The 25,111-nt window shown below is 41.1% G+C and overlaps 1 protein-coding gene across 1 annotated transcript in view; it reads right to left on the minus strand.

Annotated features, from left to right (window-relative positions):
- Positions 1-25,111, minus strand: part of pdia5 (protein disulfide isomerase family A, member 5) — a 66,665-nt gene that overhangs the window by 17,199 nt on the left and 24,355 nt on the right. Inside the window, exons 4-14 of the mRNA XM_041950608.1 lie at positions 23,424-23,507; positions 23,230-23,275; positions 21,752-21,844; positions 20,789-20,849; positions 19,857-19,924; positions 16,876-16,967; positions 12,554-12,625; positions 10,107-10,243; positions 3,279-3,349; positions 2,362-2,525; positions 1,281-1,411 (exon numbers count right to left, since the gene is read on the minus strand). Coding sequence (XP_041806542.1) covers positions 1,281-1,411; positions 2,362-2,525; positions 3,279-3,349; positions 10,107-10,243; positions 12,554-12,625; positions 16,876-16,967; positions 19,857-19,924; positions 20,789-20,849; positions 21,752-21,844; positions 23,230-23,275; positions 23,424-23,507 — 1,019 coding nt within the window. The remainder of the gene's footprint in view (positions 1-1,280; positions 1,412-2,361; positions 2,526-3,278; positions 3,350-10,106; positions 10,244-12,553; positions 12,626-16,875; positions 16,968-19,856; positions 19,925-20,788; positions 20,850-21,751; positions 21,845-23,229; positions 23,276-23,423; positions 23,508-25,111) is intronic.

Genomic DNA, 25,111 nt, shown 5'->3' on the forward strand with positions numbered 1-25,111 from the left:
GATGTGCTCAGTCAGACAGCAGATTAATTCAATTTCAGAAATGCAGTCCACGAAATCTCTGGATTGTTTGTGTTTGTTGTGTGTGTGTGTCTGTGTGTGTGTATGTGTTCATTAAAGCTACCAACTAACTCCAAAGCAAACACATCTGACATTATGTCTCGTTAATGCTTCATGGCGAACATGTTAGCAAGAAATTGCCCATTTACACATCCAGCATTCATTTGGAGTTGTCCTGGTGAATTTAAGTCTAATTAGCTCAGTTTTGGCATCTGCAAACTCCTGAGAAAAATGTCTTGCTCTTGAGCTTCTAGATTTCATTCATTTTGTCTGTCCACTGTGTGGTGCTGGGCAGGTAATGGACAGTGGGATAATCAGAACCTGCTGGAAACACTGAGGGGGCTTCACCAGACAGTAAATGTGCCGTAAAACTATAACATGGGCTAACAGAGGCTAAATTGTCGGCACAGATTTGGTAGAGTTGGTGGTAATTCTCTGTGGGTTCATCACTTTCAAAAACCTCTTTCCTATTACTTGTAATCATTTGATTCATCATCATTGTTAAAAACATCTATTAGTGGAGCTTTAAAAGCCATTATCAGTTGAATGCTTAGACACTGATCACACACAGTTTTAACTTTACCACGTCCTTGACCAGGCAGTGAATTAACCTCAGATGTTGCAGAGACATTGGGCAATGATACATTTTGACAGGTCAGACTATGACAGCTCATACTCTGTAGCAATACAAGGGTCATTTTGTTGTTAACGTTTCACAGGACAGATACTTGTTTCCAGGACATTTTCTGGACAATTTGCTATCTCTCAGGACTCAACTAAAAGCTGCATTATAGGAACCCTGAAATATGAGGCGGAACAGTGAATTGCTCTCTTTTTTTAACTTACACAAATCTATTCTCAGTCATGTGAATAGTTCCTGAGTATCCCCTAGGCTTAGGTGGGGTTTATATACTGCACAACGAGGAGTTTGACAGGCAGCTCTGAGTATCATATGCACACTGGATTAAACACAGGATATGACCGCACCAAGTCCAACAGCGCAGGGCTGTGATCACACTTGGTAGCAACAACTTCACACACACTTAAAATTTGAATCAAAATAGCCAACCACATGAAATTCAACAGTTTGTGAAAACTATCTAGTGCCATTGACAGAATATCCTCTCAGGAGTCATTCCAGACCTTTGTGTACAGGGTAACTTTCACACTATTTTGTTACCAGGTGTTAAGTAGAGATGATATAAATTACTGTAGACTCTTACAGGGAGCGTAGAACATAACCAGCCCATGTTTTTTCTTCTTCAGTGCCTCTCGAAAGTCCTCTGATCCAAGATGGCTGACGCTGGAGGGCTTGTCTTCCCAAGATTGCTCTGGTGGAGGAGGTGCCTGAGGACTGCAGACATGAGAGAGAGCAAATCAGCATTTATTATGTATGCTATAAGGAGGGAAATACACTGCTTTTACATGTATTGTAAGTGGTAGCAGTAGTGCATATAGAGATACAGAGAAGGCACCTATAGTATTTACCTGCCTGATTCTGAAAAAGAAAAATATAAACATGAAAACTAGTGATATAACAGAACAATCAAAGAGTGAGACTTTATTTCACTTTTACTTTAATTACTTTACTTATCTCACTTTATTGTGAATCAGTGCTTTACTTCACCCATTGTGTTTTACAACCCCATTTCCAAAAAGTTGGGACATTGTGGAAAACGTAAATCAAAAAGCTGTGTTTTACCAACAGCAGTTTCACAAAAATGAGTTCATGTATTAATCTCCGTTATAAAGTCATGCAATCACAAAGTGGTGAAGCTTGCTCCATCCTCGCTGTGAACGACTGAGCCTTTCCAGGATGCTCCTTTCATACCCAATCATGATACTATCACCTGTTACCAATCAACCTGTTTACTGGTGGAATATTCTAAACAGGTGTTTTTTGGAGCGTTCCACAACTTTCCCAGTCCATTGTTGCTCCTGTCCCTCCTGTTGTTTGAAATGTGTTGCTGCATCAAATTCAGAATAGGCAGATATTCACAAAAATCAATGAAGCTGATGAGGTCAAACATTAGATATATTGTCTTTTGCACTTGCTTTCAATTGAGCTTATGTCAAAAAGGATCAGCAAATGATCACATTTTGTTTCATTTATGTGTTTTTTGGAATCGGGGTTGTAAAAGTTTACAGTTAACTGTCATGCAGGTCAAAAGAGAGCACAGCCAGAATGTTTAAGCTTCAGACTAAATGAGTCTGTGCCTAAACAGAATTAAACTCTCACTGGCACTGTTTGTAGTAAAGTAGTAAAGAAGTGATCAAGATGCCTGTAACGTGTGTGTGACTCACTTGTGCATGAACTCGATGATCTTGTCTTTGTTTCGGAGCTGCGGCAGCGTGTACTTCTCCTCACCTTTCTCAAAGTACTTAAGAGTTGGGAAGCCAGAGATCTTGAAACGATCCCCCACTGCCTTGTGTACTGTGGCATCCACTGCTGCCAACACGCCCGGACTCTGTGGAGAAATACAGTAACAACAGAAACCCTTAAGTCATGTGGGTCTGAAGAAAAATAATAACTACAGAATAATCTGTCCAATTAGACCAATAAAGGTCCCTTGGACTAAGCTGTTACACAACCCCAATTAACACCAACTACTTTAGAAACAATCCAAGCTCAACCTTTTCAAAGCAGCACACATTGTGTATATAAAGGCGCTGCATTAGTAAAACTAGCAGAGAAGCAAGGAGGAGAAAAATAAATGATATGCTGGGTCTTAAGGGCTCATGGTGAGAGAGAGTCCAGTCCATCAATATTAGATAATGGCCCAGCTTTTCCCATTGACCTCCAGTGCCGGGCAGAGAGCCACAAGGAGAAGGTCCAAGCGCCGGGCCGGGGGGACGCTCGTGGATGAGATCATTGCTACAGTCACAAGGCTGGAGTTTTATAGGCCCTGCCCCTGGCTGGGGAGTGTTAGATTACCACAGAGGACAGAATGGCAAGAGGAGAGGCGAGGAACACACCCGACTAATCAGAAACACATCGAGCGCCGGGCTGCAGGACAGACCGACCAGTGCGTCAGCTGCATCAGCCAAAAGCCTTCAAGCCAAGAGGAGGGATTATTATGATCTGTTAACGAGGTGCCGCAACACCCGTGTAGTTGTGTATGTTCATCAGAGTGTGAGATATGAAAAATGAAGATAACAGACAGGCATGTAGAGATGCATGCCGTGTGCATGTAAACATAAGCAAAGGTCAAGAAACTTACGTCTGCGCCGTTGTTGAGTATTTCAGCAGCTTCATCATACTCTGGCTTCATCTTCTTGCAGTGTCCACACCCTAAAGGATTGAAATCACACATTAGAGGCGACCAGTGACGGATTTCTGATATTTGAGAGTCAAAAAACACTGAAAACTAATCTTACAGTCAGTTTTTTCAGCCCTTATTAAAAACTCTAAACTAAACAAACAGTACTGATAATTAATCTGGTTATTAAAATGTTGAGACAAAGATATGCACTGAGGCAGGATGTCTTACAGTTCAATATCGTACATTTTAAACAGTAAACTTCATTGTACATAGAAACTAGGAATAAAAATGCAAATACAGCAAACACATTTAAAAATAAGGATCAGAACTACTTGAACACAGCTGTAAAACACTTATGTACAATATTTTTATTCATACATTGGCCAACATATATATCAATACCAATTAATCTGTGATAAGCCAATATCAGCCAATAGTATGAGCCTGTCATCTAAAACACTCACATCACAGAGGGTAAATGAGACAGATGAGGGATTCACTTCTCAATCTACCAAACATATAAAAAAAATAACAAGCTATAAGTATATTCCAGAAGAAATTACTTCCATAAAACCTTTGCTTTTATGAGCTTTGATGGTGCAATCTTTGCACAACATCACGCCCTCAGAGCTGTCTTGTTGAATCAATACATCAACAGTTGTAATTCTCTGGTGTCTTGCTGTTTCACCCTGGTTTGTCAGCGGGTTTACTGCTGGCATGCTGAGGGTGAAACTATAAATGAAATGACAAGAGTCTCTCATGTTCACCAGGCGAGTTAAGTCATGTCTCATTACTTCCTACATGTTTCATTCTCAGACTTGGGTGCGAGTCTGTGTCTGACGAGGCATGTTAGAGACAAATCGAGTGAGCCCAACAGCTGGATATGAGCGAGTGATGAGTTCAACAGTGAAAGAAGAGAAGAGGACAAAGGTGGCAGTGTGGGTAGAGCTGGGCAATGTGGTCAAAATCAACATCATGACAACGATATTGTTAATGATGTGTCATATGTTGGCACTAACAATATTTTTATGTTCTGATGCATTTACATCATGACTATGTTTGGCGCTAACAAGCACAGCCGAAGTGGAAAGTAATGTTGCTGAACACTCTGCTGTGGAGGAGTTGGTTCCAGAAAAACAAGGTAGTCACTGTGAAAGTGTGAAGATGGTTTGGTTTTAAAAATATTTGTAATCTGACCTAAACCCCCCCCCCCTCAGATCTACATTAAACCAGGACAATATGGGAGCATTGGAAGGGGTCTGTGACAGAAAAGGGGGCTACACTAACAAAAACCATAGTTCACCATCTTCAGTAGAAGGACCTCGTTCAGTACAAAGAGAGCAAGAAATTAGTAAAAAGAAGAAGAAAAAATGTGAAATGTGCAGTCTACACAAGCACAGAGACAAACTGCATTGGCACGACCAAACATAAGCCAATCATTTGCAGCTTGTACTCTTTGACAGAAAAAGCGTGGACGGTGGAAAGAAACCACTAAAACACAGTTTTGTTTGGTTACAGATGTGATGGCAATCCAAATGGTTCAAAAGGAAGGCTTCAAACTTGGACTGTTAATACATTAACATCCCCCAAAGAAAATGTTTTTCGAAGTCAGCACTCCTGATATGAAAAAAGAATATCACAATACCTCGGCTGCGACATGATCTTCTGCAGACAATGTCTCAACTACAGACATGTGCTTCTATATCGGTGCAGTTTATGATACAATATTCCAGTACAGTACTTTGTCTTACTCTTGATCATTGCAAAAGTACCCTGCAGCATCATGACTCGATTCTAAGGCTAAACTGTCAATTGATAGGAATAGTTTTCCTGCATCAATATCTATCATGTTATGACAATAAGCAGACAGATGTACAGCATCAATTTCTCAATATGTGTAAAAGAAAAAGAGTCACTTAATGATAACATGAATTACCTCCCACCTCTAGACAAGGTTGTGGATTTCTAAACTTGAGTGCAAAAATTCAGACAATGAATTTCATTCATGACCAAACTTCACTATTAGCCAAATACTGTACCTCTCTGTCCTTTAATAAAGAAGCAGCAGGGCAGCAGTGGTGATGTTTTTGCTCTGTATAAGTCTGTGTCAGCTGCAGATAGTGGTGTTTGTATGCGTGTGTATGAGCACATGTGTGTGCAACTGTTGTGTGTGCAACAAATTTGTTGGAGCTTCAGGCATCAAGAGTGAACTCCCGGTTTGGTATGGAGGTGTGTTTAATATTGCATGAGCAGTGTGCAAACTGGCTAACATTTTATTTTTGGATCTAACGGGAATTTCAAATACATAACACAATACTTGTCTCAAACAATCAACTAGGTTTCTTGTCTTAACATATAATGAATATGCCGTTTGATCAGGGATGAGCCGTGTGTGTATGTGCTCACAGCGCTGTTGTGCACAGATGCATGAAACAAACTTGGTATATTTCCAAACCTGGTAAATTGCTCTTGTCAAAACAGTTCAGGAATTCCTTTCTTCAATATACAATGCAGGGCTGGCACAGGCTATAAATCAAGTGTGATATGACTCGTGGAAAGAAAAAAAAACTGCTTCTTTTTCAACTCAGTCACTGTAGTGTGTGATCATCAGATTGTGTTAAGGCTTACTGGAGAAACAGAGGGGAAGGCCTTTGTCTGACCCTCCAAACTGATGAGTAAGACGCAAAACCAAATGTCTGTCCTGTGCTATGCATCAGCCCTGCTTCACATTCAGAACAAGTGGTGCATGAGGGTGTGTGTGTGTGTGTGTGTGTGTGTGTGTGTGTGTGTGTGTGTGTGTGTGTGGGCAGGGGGCTTATAGAGATGTGCTGAAATATTGCTGATTCAGACTGAGTGTGGGGCAAAGAGCTCCAAGTCAAAAGAACGAACAAACTGGCCACACATCACTGTAGCTGTAATGAAAAAGGATAAAAGGTAAAAAGGAAAGCGGCTGCTGAGTTCTTTGCAGCAAATGCTAGGTTAGATGTCAGAATGTTGTGAGGTCATCTTCTCTGGGTCTGCTGCAGCAGTAAGCTGAGCCTGAGGCTACTGGCTAAGTGGCCGGTCAGGAGAGTTGTTAAAATCGGACCTAATAACTTCCTGATGCACCAGGTGCAGCGCAAACATTTAGGCAGCAAATATTGTCGTTTACAGCCAGATCTGCTGGAGCAACATTTTCTACTCAATATTTTGCTGTGCTTTCTTCAAGCAACATTGGCAGAGAGAAAGTTTTGTTTTGGTCTGGGACTTAATCAGATTCTGGGAAACAGAGCGTTCAGTTGGAGGGTTTGCCGCCGTAAGGAACTGCATGCAAACACCCCCTGCTGAGTGCTGCTCAGAGGACGGTGAGAGTGGCTGCGCAGAGGTGGACAGAAATGCTAGCTGATGGTTGTAGTCGGGAGACCATTAATCTCACTCTGACAGCAGGGCCATTAAGAAACTGCACTGAAGCAGCAAGACCGGGCATCTGTGTGTGTGTGAGACAGACAGGGAGAGAGGTGGTGTAATTGTGTGCAGTAAATGTTGTGTCACGGTGTGAAATATGTGTTTGATATGTGTCACTGCTATGCAGATATCTGTGTGTGTGTGTGTGTGTGTGTGTGAGCTGAAAAGATTTGATGCTGCTTATGTTAGCTGCCTGCCCTTGATTAGGATGTGTGGGTGACTGGCTGTTGTCTGCAGGGTGGGTGAAGTGCAGGACAAGTTTCTGTGAAGGTGTGGCGCCACACAAGGACAGAGAGGACCAGTCTGCTTCCCCCACTGTCCCAAACAGATTCCATTCAAGCATTTTAATCTTCGTTCAGTGTAAGGATCGTGAATTAATCGATCCTTAACTCAGTCATGACAACTAATCAACTAATGACATTAAAATAATTTCTGCAAATTTGCTCCTGGAGATTTTTCACTTTTTTGGCACCTTCACATCCATAGTAAGTTTATTTCATTTCATATTAGGACCTAAGCAAAGTCACATAATGTTTTTTGTGCTTTTGGTTTGACACAGATTTGAGTGAAGATGAAGACTGAATTTCCAGAAGTGATGAACCACCAGCGTTATCAACTTGTTTCACTGAAAATTAGGTAAAGCTTGCCTGTTAATTGAAGTCATGCATGGAGTAGACACGATATGATATCATTTATGATGATTTGCATTAAGCAATGATGCCTGTATTTATCTATATGTACCTATAAATTACTGGCTATCCATGGATCAACATTGGTGCATTTCTTCAAGAAAAAGTACGAAAAAAAAAAGTTTTGTGCTCTTTTTCGGAAAAAAAATGGCTAAAGGGGTCTTAAAAGTTGCCAGAGCTGGCGAGAATGTTACATTTGCTAAGAACTGAAGAAGCCTCCTGGATAAGAGGCAAAACATTTCCAAGTTTCTACAACCAAGTCCAGCTACCCTACATCCAACCCTCCTTGGATACCCATGACCTGGATGACTGAGAATCTGACACACACAGACACAGACACAGCTAGCTGTCCTTGTTAGGACATTGCTAGCTGGCAGGCTAACGTTAACCTAACCTTAATTCACATCTTACCCTAAACTCAATTAACAAGGACCTTTCGATGTTTTGCCTCATTAGGACCAGGCTTTGGTCCCCATGAGGACTACTGGTCCCCGCAATGTTGTTGTTTACACTGGAAAAGGTCCCAAAGACATAACAAGAAGCAACCACAAACAAGGGAATTCTCATAGATGTTGTCAACACCCACTTCTCTAACCATGATCTCACAGCAGTGAAGGCTGTTCGGGGGCAAGGGCCCCTTCCCTACGTCTTGCCCTCCTACTTCTGGACCAAGCCCATCTTTGAACTCTGACTACATTTTGATCTCAACTCCAACAGCTTCTGTGGTAGTTCCTGCTACAACTGGTGTCTCCAGGACCACACTCTGCCATGATGACACACACAGAGACTCATAAGGTAAAAAAACCATACCAGCCATGCCATCATGGCTGGTAATTATTATGTCACTTGTTTTTTCCTTTTCTGCAGCTCGTATTTACAGAAATGTGCATATTTTTTTCTTGCCAACTGGCAGAAGTTACTAAATATTAGCTCAAAATCAGGCAGGGAAGAATGAGGTAGTGGATATAGCTGGTCCCACTGCAGTGTGTGAGTGTTTGGGATGTGTTTTCATCACTTCAACAGCTGGAGAGTGTGTTTGCCCTCTGGGTGGAGTGCAGTGCTCCTGGCAATCTGGAGGTACAAAAGCTCTGCAGCAAAGTATGCACTTAAATTCTGAAAACAATGAATCATCATTATGGTGAAATATATATATGGAAAAAGACCCTATTGTTGATAATTCATTTATTTGTTCAGGATTGAGACTGAGATAAGCATTGCGGGGCATGTAGTCAGAGTAAAGAGGTGGCTATCAGAAAAAAAGAAAAAAGAAAAGAAAAAGGTCCAAAAATTGGTAGCAAAACGCTTCAGATTGTGTCGTGTATCTGTTGCACTCCCAACGTGCTCCTAAATGGGGTGAATCTATTTGCATGATTTTACAGCTATGGGTCGCATTTATCAACATGCAAAATCTCCCTTGGACAACTCCCTCACACACAGGAGGGCTGGACCAAAGCAAAGCAATCTGGAACTGGGAAAAAAAACCTAACCCACGGACAAAATCTGGCATGTTTACAAAGTTCTGCGTAACAATGGCAGTATGGTGCGTGAATAAAAATGACAGGCAGGCTTATGTGAACCATATGGCAACAATGAAGTATTCTGTTGTGAGGACGAGCTTGTGTGTGACTGTGTGATACAAAAAGCTAAAGTTACTGCAGCCAGATTGTCTTTGTTTTTCATTTCTTCTGTTTTTTTCGGTTGCTTTCTCCAGCTGCCTGTTAACACTGAGCATGACAGTGAAACAGTGATGACATTTGTGTGACTAAACAACAGTTTTACCCGAGAGAATCGCAAGAGAATGTTTTACACAGCAGGATGGAATGTGAAACTCTTCTCAAAAACTGCTGCAAATATTTTACAATTGAATCTGCTGAAGGCTATCTGTGTATTTCTGATAGTGAAAAGGGGTTGTTGAAGGACAAGGCTGGTGATACTCTATATTTTTTTATTTATGGACAACAAATCCCATGGAAAGACCAAAACTAACAATGAACTGATCCTTCTCATAAGTCTCGTCTATGTATCGAAAGCTGGATTTATCTTACTCCTCTGTGCCATGGAGCTGCACTGTTGTCCAAAAACTATTAAAAACATGTCAGTGAGCCACACAGTTGCACTGGGTGACTTGATGTTCCTTCATCCCATCCTACTACTGTACATACATACATGAGCACCACATATGTATTAATCTGCACTCCCCAAAAAATCCTAAAACTACAGTGACAAACTGTTTTAGGAAAATGTGGTTCTTCATGGGAGGTTCTGACAGTAGGAATGTATAGACTACCACAGGCCCTCAAATACTGATCTCACCTTCAACCAACATGCTTCTAAACTTTTTTTTATTAAAAGATGTATTAGCCAACAATTGTGGCAATTAATGATTTAAGTTATGCCTCAAAAATGCAAATATTTGCTGCTTACAATTTCTAAAATGTGAGATTTTGCCACTTTTCTCTCTTTTATATAAAGGTAAACTAAATATCTTTGGGGTTTTGGTTTGAAAAACAGCAATTTAAAGACATCTCTTGGGCTCTAGGCATTGATGTTCATTTTCACAATTATATGTAATTGCATAAATCAATCAATCAATAATTGACCGATTATGAAAATAATCATTGCTTCCACTTTTTCAGCTTGCTTTTTTACTCACAGGGGGCGTAGAACATGACCAGGGCTGCAGGATGTTCCCCCAGGAAGCTGTCAAAGGACTCATCAGTCAGGTGGAAGACCGGGGAGTCTGTCTCTGACCACGGCACCTCAGGGGTCTTTGGCTGGGGGGGCTGAGGGCTGAAACAGGAAGAGGAGACAGCAAGGGCAACATAGGTGAGAGACATTTTAAAAAGAGGACACACTGCAGCTGGCATGTAAACTGTATGGAGCAAAAATCAGACGCAGCTGTAGTCTACACTCCACCCAATATGTCTCATACACACAAACACACACACACACACACACACACACAGACAAACGTACGCACACACACACATCTGGACCGAAGCAGCCCCGCCTTGATGACAGAGCTCAGTGCTGCAATGCCAAGAACGAGTGGACACAGATACAAACAAGTGCACACTCCTTGCACTTGTGCACACATACACGCACAAATCATGTGAGAAGACACACACACACACACACACACACACACACACACACACACACACAGACAGACACACACACACACACACACACACACACACACACACACACACACACACACACACACACACACACACACACACACACACACACACACACACACACACACACACACACACACACACACACACACACACACCCCTTCCACAATCTTTTCTCATCTCACAGTCTGGCCAACATGCGGAAGCTGCATGAGATTGAATATCTTTAAAAATGTTAGAATTGTGCAACTGCAGTGCTAAAATATACTGCATCTCCTCCAGACACTTACCTTTTATCCAGAATGTCATCTGTCTAATGTGAATCTCTTTGACATATAAAAAGCTCGGAATCAGGGTTTATCAGGGAGTGAAGCTACACTTTTTTTATCAGATGACATGCTTGGTCGCTCATTTGCAACATAAGGTGCAGTTTCCTGCTGGACTGCCTCTATACAGTTATAGCAATTGTGCCCTACCCCATCATTGGTGTAACACTGCTGCAGAAGACCGATATGATCACCAAGGATACTGACTCTTAACTCTACTTCTGTGTCCACATATTGCCTTGACTTGAGTAAGTAAGGCAGGATTGAGATAAAGTAGATGTCAAGAGATGTGATGATGTGCAACACTCCAAAGCAAGGGACTCCACTATTTTAAAAGTGTGGCTCAAGAGTAACTGTCAGATTCTGACCTCAATTGCTCCTGTTGGCTAAAAAACAGCTGTAGTCTTTGCCATAGGTGTAGAATTTTCTGTCAGCGCAAATAGCAAAGGGCAGTTAGTCCCATGAAAAATGGTTAAACAAGCGAAATTGAGTGGAGAATAAAAAAAAAAAAACCAACCCTGAGACATATGAGAAACTTCATCAAATCTTGGGAGGCGAAGTAGGGGTGATAAACGAGGGAGAGGAGATAAGAAAATCGGAGGCAGAGAGTGCTAGAAAAAGAGCACAATGGACACAACGTCTCAAAATATGAACACAGCAAATCAGACTCTTCTGCAAAAACCTTTCAACACTGTTCACTGCAAAAGCCCTTTTCAGCTTTTCCTCATCTGCAGCATCTCCAGATGAAAAAGGGCTCTGACACGGCAAATGGCAGGTGTGATGAGGCTTGCATGACGCCAGGCTTCAACCTTTCTGTGCAACATATTTACGTGCAAATGAACAATCTAAATGTAGAGGTCTTAGGTCAGTCAATTCATGTTTAATTCTGATTGTTTTGTGCCAGAGGGAAAGTGAGAAACAGACAAAATTAAAAAGAAATTAAAACTCTGTTTACCAACTGCTAATCATGTTTTTTATGTAATTACACTCAGAATTATCAATCAAACATGGCAACCATTCTGTCATCTTGATTGCCTGATTGTGAGCCTGGCAACCACTTTTAGATTATACTCCCCGGTCCTGAATAAGCAGTGTCGTAAAAGTTTAGGACTGGGGAGGGAGTTGTTATGCTGGAACACATCCTCTGCCTGTCTCGCTCCGTTTCCTGTGATAGCTGTGAAAGCCCTGCTCTGTGCCCTCTGGCTGCAGCCCCATGGACACTCATGGCTTTCCTGCCAGGCCCTTAACGCAAGTGGAAAAAGGAGACGGAGGAAAAACGGTGGCAGGAGAGCCAAGCTGTGGTGGAAGACAGGAGGTTACGGCCAGAGAGTGTGAGCCAAGGTGAGAAAGAAAAATGAGACAAGAACGCAGCAGGAGTAGACTGATGACAAGGTGAGTCAGGGTGAGGAGAGGAAAGGAAAGGTGTGACGAAGACCACAACAGAAGGAAAGGTGATGCCAGACATTCAAGGTGAGAGGTAGAAGCAGTATACTTATTATAGGAGACAGAAAGCAGAATGCAGTTTGGCTCCATTCTGTCTTTTTACAAGCGAGACAACTTAGGACACAAGAGGTCTGCACTTTAACATGTCCAAATGCATCTTTAGTGGCTGAAGTGTTTAAGACCATGCTCACTTCTTCATCCAGTCGGTGATATCCTTGGCTGTGGCTCCGTAGTTTTCATAGTGGTGGAGGAACTTCCCCTTCCTAAAAAAAAAAACAGAACACAAGAACAAGATGAACCCAAAATCTGTCAGCTATATATTTACAAAATAAAATAAATATACTGTCTTTGTACTGTTTTTAATTGAGTGTATGGATTAGCAAATGATCGGATTCAGCTTCATTTGTTTTACATGGCATCCCAACTTCTGTACGTCAATTAACGTCTGTAATTGGGCTTGTAGTAGTAAAAAGGTGGATAAGACGTTTGCAGCTTTCAATTCACAGTAATTACACTGGATTTAAAAGTTTTGGCATAGAAACATCTCAAAGCCTTCACAGAAAATTTCTCCAACCACTCCTGTACTGCAATATAGGTCTCCGCTGATCCGTGTGTTCAATATGTTAGACTACTTCCTGCTCAGATTTGGAGCTATGAAGGGGCAACATTGTAATAACAGTGTTTTTGTCATCATAACAAAATTAGAATAAATAAGAGGACATGTCTGATCAAAACATAAACAAGCAAGCCCAAGAATTTGGCTTCGACCAAGACTTTGTGACAACTCTTAAGAATACAACTCAGTCAGTGCTCAAAAAGTATAGAGGTTTTATTCCTCATCGTTTCCTGCAGAACCGAGCAATCCATGCCGTGTATGATGGACAAAAACAATCATAGCAAACAATAACATAACCCAGTTTCCAGGACAAAGAGCTGGGTCAGACCATCAGAAACAGAAGAATGCAAAGCCAGAGGAAACGTTTTATGAGAGATGACAAAAGACTGTGATGAAAAGGTCTACAATGATTGATACGCTTTCCTCTGTCTGATTGTATTACATTAATTACAAAGTGCATAAAAGAAATGCCAGTGACCGGTCGATTTGGAATGACATAAAAGTATCTCCTCAGCTCCACAGCCTGAAAAGACTCAAAACATAAGCAAGTTTCTTCATAGGAATGAGTTTATCTACTCTGCCATCCGCTGTGAATAAATGAAGTCTGAGAAGCGGATCCAGTGGCTCAGCCCGGTGCTGAAGGATCAGTGTCGCTTGTAACTGACTCTGGGCAGTGTGATTCTGCAAACACAGAGGGTGGTGACGATCACAGTTAAAGCTCCTGAAACACAGAGCGGACACTATTAAAGGTGATACACGATCGCACACGCTGGATTTGGAGCTTAAAACTTGCATTTCAAGAGAACCGACTACCGTGGCGGAGAGCGGCTGCTTGGAATTCAATCAGTGAGATTTATGACCAACTCTATATTCGCTTGCTTTATCTCTGCTGCTGTAAAATAGACCGAAACCTTGTAAAATCAAGTTGAGGAAATGTGAAATAAATGTCATTTGTCCGACAGTGTTTTCTTTGGTTAAAGGACACTGCAAGGACAAAGAAGCAGAGGAATAGTTTCATTTTTATTGTTTGTGTAATTGATAGAAAGTTGAGGTGTGCTGCAGCGTTGGATAGGCAGCTTTCTTAATCTGCAGGACAGGAAAAGGTAAAAGACCTTGAGCACAGTTACAGCGGGTGCAACGGTGAGATAACTCCAGTGGTGTTGATGCCGATTTACCCTGCAGTGATTAGCTGCTGTTTATCAGTGAGGGGCTCATTACTGAAGCCAATGGGCCCGGATGGTCGTTAGCTAGCCCTGCGCTGACACTAATGCGCTCCCAGCTAACAGACTGGCTCTGGCTCAGCTACACATGAGTGCATGGGCGTGCACATGCACCCACACACACACTTACACAAGACAGAAGTGCAAGTGCACATACACCCACTGCCTATCCACAGAGACACTTAATCAGTCCCGGTCTAATTAAAAGGCCAGGCTGGAATGAGAGAGTGTTTAATGTGGGGATGATAAAGCTAGTGCAGGAGGAATAAGAAGAAGAGAACAAAGCACCAGCATACAGTTAACGACACTGTAAATATGAGGATAGTGCAGGGATGCTCAGGCTGGGGGGGCATTAACAAACACACTCACCCCTTACTGTGTATGTTGCTATAAGCTTTGGCTGTGTGTGTGTATGTGAGTCTGCATGCATATTTAGACACTAGGGCTTAACAGTACACTGAAATGATCAGATTACCAGCAGCATAAATTTCACCCAAACACAACAAAGAAATGCAGGAGCCAAGTGCTACATCAATGTCACATGTGGCCTTAAGGTGTTCTTGAAGATGAAAAAACTTTGGTAAGGTATATTAAAAGCCTTTACTTAGTCTGGCCTATTAATAATTAAAATCTCTCTGACTTGTTTTGAATCTACACCAGACAACAGCACTGCTTGAAAGCACCTCCAACAATGGGGCGACTGCGTTTGCATAGTGTGGCTCCCGAAGCAGAGTTGCAGCGAATAATGCATGGCTCGTTAAAAAAGTTTTAAAAAAAGTTAAAAAGTGCTCAATTTTGCCACAACATTGCTCCAGCCAATCAAATACGAGCAGGAGAACATTCCTGATGTTGTGAAAAGACAGCATCAATTGTGGTGACATAACTTTGTGGAATTGTAAAATCTTGTCAGTATCAGTATCTTGGTGTCTAATGAGCCTTCAAACTCATAGATCTATTACTTAAACAGGCATTCCTGGACCATATTTTATTGTTACATTATCACCTGACAAAACAACCCCTCCACTAAACCAGCCTCTTACGCTGTTTTCACTTTGCGGTTTTCAGTCAAAATGGCCAGTATTTATCCCATACGAAAACCGCTAAAACATCGAATGACGGCAAACTAAAACTTTAAACCAGCCAGTCCAAACTGCTCATTTTGTCCGACCAAAACACTAAAGACTTAAAGCTGTGATAGGCAGTTTATCTTTTCTATCATTGGTCAAAAATATCATAATAACTTTTCAGCATATTGTAATTCAAGACCTTGGCCAATCACATTTCAAAGAGAGGGCATTCCTATTGGCTGTTCTACAAATGCAGATGTGCGCGCACCAGGGGTGGGTGGTATACTGGTTCACCATCACTGGTGTCATGTCCTGTGAAAAGGATTTGACAGTGCCGTCATAACTGTGATATCAGTTTTAGCTTATTAAAAACCATGTGCTTGTGGCTGCATTATCACGCAGGTAGAGGGCTACACACAGACACACACACTCACAGACCTGGAGTTACATCCACTCGCTACTATTTTCCTTGCTGTGTATGAATGTGTGTGTGAATGCGGGAATGCTGGTTTGCTTTAAGTGATCAGTAAGACTAGTAAAGTTCTATATGCAGTCCATTCACCATGATATACTTTGGATATTCTGCTTAATAATTGCTGCTGAGGTGCCTAATCCTACCCCTTGTCTAAATCTGAAAATGAATCAAGTTACATTTACTAATTAACCTACATTATGGGGCAGGTTGCTCCCTCCATGCAGATGTGGGCCTTTACCTCATTTTTATTCCTATTTGAAGGCAATACACACATCCATCTTTAAATATGTTATTTTTTCCTTAAGATATGCTCCCTTGCATTGCTAACAGAGTGGAAATAAATAGAGTATCCCTTTATATTTTTGTATCAGTCTGATATAATATTGTCACCGTGAAAAAACAACAACCAAGACAAAAATACAGTGATATAAATTTTAGGACATATCGCCCACCCCCGGCGTGCACATCCCCTCAGATACTGAAAGCCTAGTGTTGCATAACCAGACCATCTCCACACTTTGTTTTAGCCCTGTGCCAGCGCTGGAGAGAGTGAAGGCCTGATTCAGTGGTGGAAAATCCTGCACAAAATCCTGCAACTTGCGCTAAATTTCCATACCTCCTTTGCCTATAATGGTGTAGAGTCCAGAACAGGTCCTGACTCCACACAGAGACTTGGGCTCATTATGTTCTATGCCATGGCACTCATATCAACGAATGGTTTAATTGTTGTCTACTGCAGCTACTTACATACTCAAAATTGTTTCCATCATTTTTTTTATGGGCTGTCAAATAATCATGTCAGCTGTACTTCATAGCTAACAATACAGCTCACCTGTATTCACCTGTATTTCTCCCTGAGAGTGACATCGCGCAACCTCCCATGAGTTCACTTTTTTTCAAAGGGAATACCAGAAGATCCCAAAGCTTGTTAGAAACTTCTCCTTTAGACCTGGTAGAAGTAAGTTCTGAACCTCGAGGGCCTCCATTGCAAGCTCTAAGTTTGTCACCATCATGTCTGTTGGTGCTTAAGAGGTCTGGACTGGACTTTCTGTTTGAAGTGGCCATACTCTGATGTTTTGAGTCTTGGAAGTGAGGGCTGAGCCTAAAGTGAGACGGATGACAGGACTCGACTCACTCAAAGTAGCAGAAGGTCGGGTAGCCTTTGACGTTGTACTCCTGCTTGAGGCCGTCAAACTCAGCTGGGTGCACATTCATCCCCGCCAGTACCTTAAAACAAGGCAAAATAAAGAGGAAAATGAGGCGTGGGTTGTTACGCAGTACAAGAAAAGTGAAGGCAGAGAGACACGAAAGGGAAAGAACACTAAACAGGTTAGTCATCATCAGGGGGCTACAGGAAAAATGTATCACTCCCAGTATGAAAAGAGACTACACTGACAAACAACATGGGTGTAGTGTTGATGAGCAGGCTGTAATCAAAAACGCAACACATAACTATTCATTGACATTTTAATTAAAATAACAGACAGATCATGAGAAATTTACTATAAACAATGGGCTAACACCTGACTATAGATGTGATTAAGGTACACTAGAACCAACTTTCATATTTGAAAAGTAAATGCATTTGTTTTGCAAGAGGACTACAATTGCACAGCAAAAGTGGCAATACAGCTAAGGATGTTGCCTAAAAACAAAGCATGTATCCACATTACAGTGGCCATGCTATGCTAATTCTAATCTTTACATTGTCAGACTCATTGACATTGTCATCATATAACCTGGATTGCTGTAGCCTAATCTATACTTGAATGCTAGAATGTTAGTGTTCAGCTCAATGTACTTCTAATGTTAGCATGGTAAAGTGCTAACAATAGAAGTGCATGCACATGGCTAGATGTTAACATTCTGACATTTAGCATTCTGAATTTTGGTGTGTAATCATGCCAATGTAATGCATGGTAAAAAGCTCAAAGACAGCTGAAACTCCATGTTAGGATGTTGGTTTGTTCACATTCTGACAACAGCCTGCTAATGTGTGCAGTTAGCATATTCCCCAATGTGCATATTTAGCATTTACTGTTCAGCATGTTACCACATGTGCAGTCATGTATCACTGTGTAGATGGTTGAGCAAGTTTGCTGTGAGAATTTAATATGGCAAGAGGTCCAGCTATTTGTCTTGGAGGCATGGACTAAAGTTTTGACATCTCCATGGGACTATATCAAGAGTCAGGGAATAACCAAGGCCATCCAAGAGATGAAAAATTTCATTCTGGACCAAAATGTTGCACTATAAGTATTATCAGTAGTATTCAGTCTACGTGTTGAAAAGTGATTTTCTGCAAAGGGAGGAAACACCTCTGCACAATGCATTTGCTTTACTGTCCTGTGACATGAGAGAATATTATAATAATATATGTTTCCCAATGGGATGTGGTCTCTCAGTACTAAAATAATACCCTGTGTAAGAGTAAGCCTCAGGCACAGCCCCCCCAACTTCTTGTAGGTAAATAAATCATGAATAAGTCAAAGTATTCTTCCAATGCAGACATAAATCAATCTTGAATAGAAAATCAAACAGCGTCTACTTCCCAGGTTCCCTTTGAGGAAGTATTATACAACATGCTGCTCATGACAAAAATAGCTTGAAGAACGTCCATGAGTCATGGCGGGCTCTCGATGCCTTCTCCACCTATTTCAAGTTGGCAGTGTTCTTCAACAATCACTGTTATATAGTGCATATCAAAACTGATACTGGATAGAGATAATACTGAAGAAACCAAAAATACAGAAATGATGCAATCACAACACATGATCAAAACAACTCCCACATTAATCTGTGACTTTTCAGCTATTTCAGCTTGACGAGATGCAACACTTCAGACATCCTTCCTGTGTCCATGACACAGAGACGAGAAATGTGTCGTACAACTTGGCTGACCACCAATTCAGTATTCAAACCTTTCACTTATCCGCAGCACAGTTAGTCTCTTGCAATAAGACACACACTCCCAGAAATCTATCTTAGCCTCTCTCTCACACAAACCCCTCTGTGTTCTGTACAGGGAGCTTGTATATGCAACAGTGTTAATTTCCAGTTGAGGCTTAAATTTTCACTTCTCATAAGCTTGATAATCAAACAAACATGCAGTTAATTATCCTTCCATTCATTTCCGGCTTTGTGTGAGGCAAACACGTCTTGCTACTCTACTTGACTGCTTCCTGAGGCAGCCTTCCTCTCTCTGCTCTCAGTGTACAGGACATTCTCTCCATGATTCTTCTTCTTCTGGCAGCGGCTATGAAGTTTCCCTAGCTGATCACATAGGCCTCTGGTTGCTTTTGTGTGAGCATTTCTCCAGTGCACTTAAACATTTCAACAGCTGGAAACAGCGCACTGACCGTGCCCCCTTACTATTGCTTACTATTGTAATAGCGCCTGTCTGCAAAAGACAACATGGGTCTTTAGGGGGCCCATGAGACCAGGGTGGAGAAGAAAACAGGATGAAAACAGGAGGGAGAAGAAAAGTTAGCAAGTAAACACAAAGACTTGGCAGGCTTGATTAACATTTCATCTATATAGAGGTTGTAAACTTCATCTGGAAGGACATTAGCCCTTAATTGTGGCTGCAAGTGCCAGCTAAACCAGAGGAAGAAACACATTTAATACAGTCACTGATTATGTACCTGTATGTAATAATATAAAGCCCTGAAAACATTAAAACAGAATGCTAGGCAAGAGTGTTAGGCCTTTGAATGAACTACTATAATTGGTCTGGTGGGTTCATGCAAACCAAAATACAGATGAAGTAAAAATCAAGCCCAGCAGAGAGGGGATCAGGGCTTTTGAATTGCCTTTAAAGGCCATCTGGGTTATTATCCTGCTGAATCAAAATCCATGGGGCAAAAGCTGCTGAGGTATTGTACTTGTGAGAAGTTTTGCAGGAAATACATGTAAGGAAAGCTTTCATTTAGGCCAGACTGACAGACTGTGCCTCTTGCAGATTGCCAACCATCCAGACATTCACTGCTGACACATCTCATCTAATCTGCAAACAGCGGAGATGTGTGGCGGCAGATCGGAGACTGTTAATGCAATAAGACAGTGGACCAAGTGTGTGTGTGTGTGCATGTGTGGCGGGGGGTTTAGCAGACTTACATATTTCCCCTTGGTCTCTGTGGCTGCTTGCTGGAAGATGGGCTGCATTCTCTTACAAACTCCACACCCTGCAACCAAAAGGCAACAAGGAATAGCAGAAGCTATTATAGAGAGCTCAATGGGAACCATCGCTCTGACAGCGTCGATACAACTGTCAAAAGATTTCCCATCATGTGCCAGGGGAATTGTTTTTTTTGTCAATAGCAGCTTGCAGTGTGTTATCTGCAGTGGAAGATATGATGTACTCAAAACGACTGACCATAATAACCAAGTACAACATTTGGAAAAGCTAATATTTACAGTCGCGCAACAATAGGGAGATAATGCATTGCTCACTGACTTGACACAATTAAGTTGGTGTTGAAGTGATCAGTAGGGTTAATCATTTAGCCAATCTACAGAATTTAATTGTCATCAATTTTGCTAATTGATTAATTGTTTACACCATTTATTGAGGAAAGATGTCAGCCAAACACTCCCTGTTTCCAGTTCTTCAGTCGTCAGGTTTTGCTGTTTTTTTCTGTTTCAAACTATTGCAAATCCAATATATCTGTCAATGGGCTGTTTGTTCAATAATACAAGCAATTTGAAAATGTGGTACAATTGCCACAATTTTCTGATGATTTACAGACCTAACAATGACATAAAAAAATCATCAGTAATGAAAATGCTTATTAGTTTCAGCACCACCTTTGATTATAAAACTGTTCAGTATATTTAAAGATGAGCAATGATGATTGTAGGAAAACTAATCACAGCATTGATTATTACTGCGCTGTATTGTTTTTCACATTTTCTGGACTATGATAACTGCTGTCACTTTCCCCTGCAAACTTTTTTCCAATCACAATGTGTTTAATCAGTCTAGCAAGGAGAGAGCCACTTGTCAGTTACTGCCAGCTACTGAACGCTGTGATAATGAAAAGACTCACAAGGAGCATAGAACATCAGGAGGACAGGCCTCTCCTCTTTCTTCAGCAGCTTCCTGAAGTCCTTAGGAAGAGAGGAGGTGCAAGAAAATCAAGCTTTATTATTTGTAAACAAAATATATATATAGAACATAAAATAGCTCAAAGTGTAAATGCTAAATAAGTCCAAGAAAAACATCACAAATGTTGATTAAAGCTTTACGTCAGTGATTGCATACAACACCTTGACTCCTCCGACAGCCTGCTCCAGGGCAGATTTCCCAAAGTATCTCTCTGTTTAGCATACAGAGCTTTAAAATAACTAAGCACGCTGTCATCTTTGCTTTTTCAGCAATTTATTAAGACTGTATATCACAGAGTCGTGACATCAGCAAAGAAAGACAAAAAGGACTTTCGTCCTTGGAACCCAGCAGAGCAGGCCCCATACCAGTTTCTCCTCCTCGTCATCACCTTCATGAGCTCAGCTACTTCCTAAAAAAAAACCCACTCAGCACAATCTTTTGTTGACACCTCCAACAAGCCTCCAGGCATGAGTGGACGAGCAGGCGGAAAACCGACAGGACTGCTGTTCATTAAATCAAAGACCTTTCAAAATGCTGTATATATCTACAGTGTCTTAGGTTGTCAGGCTGTGGGTGGATGTGCTGGAGTTTTTTTGACACGAGTGCTGTCTGACCTGGCTGGACGGGAGCTGTCGGGAAATGTTTCATGGTAAGTTGAAATATGTTGCTTTTATGAGTGGGATTCAGTGTTGCAGAGTGCGGACATGCTGCGTGTCAGCTTCAAAAGCTGATCAAGCCCTCGACAAGACAGGAGAGGAGAGGTGGACCCTGCATCACATTAACTGCTTCTTATAATCACAGTAAATGTCAACATCAGTGTTCTGCACGTGTTCAATTAAATTTGCCGTGAAAGCTTTTTTAGAATTTATTCAAAGCTCAAAAGGTTGTTTAGGTTACTACTTACTTTTTCTGTCTCTATGTGGACAACATCCTTTGCTTCAGGGTTCTCCTCCCACAGTGGGGGTCCTGATGGGTCTTTTAAGAATGCTACCATGGACTGAATCGAGAAAAAAAACAGAAAAGAATGATGAATAAGTGAGAGTCAGAACAAAGGCAACACTAAGATAACACAACAACTTGTCGCTTACACAAAATTACCCTGTAAACAACAGTGACTGGTAATGATTTACTTGAGCGTTGCAGAAGTCACACCTAGATTTAGTGCCGGAAACGCTGTAGGATGTGCCAGGTGGAAGCTCATATAGACCAACATGTTCATGCATCCAAGAGGTGTAAAAGCTATTTCAATACCTTTAAGTGTCGGGTAATGGGCTCAGTAAAGCTCCCTGTAAATATAATGAACCATATGTCTGCAGAGGTAACAGCAGATAATATTTCATTCAGCAGCACTAACAATGACAGCGTGGACATGAGCGGAATATTCAATGATAATGATGTTATTATCAGGACTACTTGGTAATGGTTTAAACTGAAACTTTTTGGTGTTTTATTGTTTCAGAGGGCTTTCCATCTGTCGGGGAAAGAAATGTGGGAAAAACACGAGCAAGCAGAATACTAAAATCAAAAACAAAGCAGCAATAACTGCCAGATGTCCTTACAGTGGGTTTCTCATTGACTGAAATCAACGGAAGAAGATGGTCCTACATATTTTAGAGGATCTTAATTAGGTCTCAGCAGTTTACCGGTTCCACTCTACTTCTAAATCACTGTTCAATTTTCAAAAAATTGAAATACCAAGACCTGCAATTTTGTGTCTTGTCGTGAAAGAGGACAATGTTTTAGTCGGTGACCATCGATTTCTCAGGCTTAAACGACTGCAGCCCAACAGGAAGTCCAATATTCCCTTTCTTTTCGCTCCATCTCCTTAGGGAAACAAGTACATCTTTAGCTGCTACATGCTTGTGTATAGGGGTGACCAGCCACGGGAAATCTTGGCAAACAGTGGGTGGGTGGGGGGGGGTCTCCATAAAGCCAAGAACTGCAGATTCATGTGATGATTCTATGCAAGTTCATCAATCATCACTATGAGCGTTCACCTTTCACATTGTTTTCATATCATTTGGCATTATATGCCATTAAATGTGACCTACATTGGCATTTTCCACTAAAACACAGCCTTGGTTAATTAAGATTTGACTCTGATTGGTACAAACCTATGTGGACCATCAATACAGGCCTGGAAATTTATTTAGAGAAAATCATTTACAATCACAATATTTGACAGAAAAATCACATTATATGTTTCTCTAAATTGTTATCCACAATCCTAATAAAACAGGGAGAGTGAAGTTTCTCTTATCTAACAAAATGAACAAATGAGATCAACATGGACACACTGGGCTCCACAGGAAAGTATAATATAATGCTACACTTGAGCTGAAAGCACTTCTAAAGGATGCAGAATTTCAGCTGCACACTCACCTTGAAGGTAGCAGGCCTGTTGTACTCTGTGTGGAACGTCCCATCTCTGCAAGACACACCAGGCACAGCGCTCACAACACCAGGAGTAAACGGTGAACAACGTGCTTCTTAAGGTGCAAACATGGTATCACTTTCCAGAAAGCACTGAGGTGTGGAAAAGTGTCTGACAGCCAGCTGAGTTTCTGGATACTCACTTGTAATGCAACAGCTCTGCCCCTCCACGTTTGGAGCTGGGGTCCACCTTTACTTTCTTGCAGAGCTTACGGCCCTCTGAATCTCTGAGACAGAGAGAGAGAGAGAGAGATTAAAATACAAAAGAAGGGTCAAATTCTGGAGTAATCTGATCAAAGAAATGATACAATGATTAAATTGACCCTTTACTATGGCCTGCCCTCCTCAGTTACTGTCGCCAAACCTGTCAAGCCTTCCATTCTCGCACTGCCCATATGAAACTTACAGTGATAACAATGGCAGATTTACCATTGAAATTAGGAGTACTTTTTGAAAAACTAGGTCTTTGATTCATCACTTAGAACTAAACAAAAGCAGGCTTCTCACTTCTAGCCGAGGAACATGGACTTTGTCAGCTAAAATGCTGACTCCCACAAGCAGATTTTATACATGTAGCTAGCTAATGTAAGCTAATGCTAATGCTTAAACTCTGTGAGTCAGCTGAGAAGTCCGTCTCGAGCTGACATTTTCATTTTAAAATGAGAACCCTGTAAAAGGGAGATAAAGAGTAAAGCAGGCTTGACAGGCCTGTTGATGCCTAGTTAGAGTTACTAAGCTATGATTGGACAGTTGCTGTTCAGAGGAGAGTTTAACAAAGAGTCAATTGTACAAAATTTGTCAAGTTAATCATGTTGCTCAGTAAAACACTTTAATGTTCTCATCACTTCAAAGACTTCAAATAGACCTGTGGTTTATCGATTTTTTATGAACAGACAAATTTGAAAGAAACACAGACTTACTAATCACCAATTAGCTATTGAAAAGGTTCATCATAGGAAACTGGAATTTCTCCCCAGATTCAATCCAGAGTCCTTCCTTTCCTTCCAACAAAGAAGCTTAGTTAAAATACTGCCTTGTGAAACTATCTGTGAGACAAAACTAGTGGGAGAATATGTATCTGTCGAAAGCTTATCATCTGTCTCAGCATCTTTTCATGCAGGTCATCATTTTTCTTTCTTCTTTAAATAGTAATACACATCTTTATCCCTCTGTCGTCATTAATCATTCTTTGCAATACCTATTGTTTGAGAATATGCTTTGCCAACATATTTTTTGGTCAAAATGTCTTTCTAGCAAAGTTTTAATGAACCATATTAAGAACAGAGCACAGAAGATGCTGCATGAAGACATACAGTAACTGCATTAACATTTCGTTAGATGACTCTAATCACATGTACAGTGTTAGAACAAGTCAAGTTGTAGTTTACATCCAAGTCTGTCCAGACTCAAATGTGTAATATACAGTATGTACTGAAAACATTAAAGGAATATAATAAAAGTTTTATGTGTATTTTTTGCTGAAATGGAAGTTATCGCTATTATTGACATTTATGATTCCAGTGAATAATTCCCAGGTAGAAACAGGCTGTCTTTACTTAGAGACCATTTTTCCAGAGTAGCACAGAGGACTGATAGAGAGCTTCACAACATGATGCAATGACAGTCACCTGAAGCTTAATATCAACAAAACCAATGAGCCTGTGGTGGACTACAATGACTCAAATACGGATGCTGCTGCGAAGAAGCTACACATTGTGAAACATGCCTGACACACACCTTCAACCCAGCAGCACAAAAGATCTATACAATCAGCACAGTTTCAAGGTGGACACCCAAGATTTATGGTCAAAAATGTGTTTTGTGTGGTCAC

Source organism: Chelmon rostratus, chromosome 13, assembly GCF_017976325.1.
Source record: "Chelmon rostratus isolate fCheRos1 chromosome 13, fCheRos1.pri, whole genome shotgun sequence".
NCBI classification, from domain to species: domain Eukaryota; kingdom Metazoa; phylum Chordata; class Actinopteri; order Chaetodontiformes; family Chaetodontidae; genus Chelmon; species Chelmon rostratus.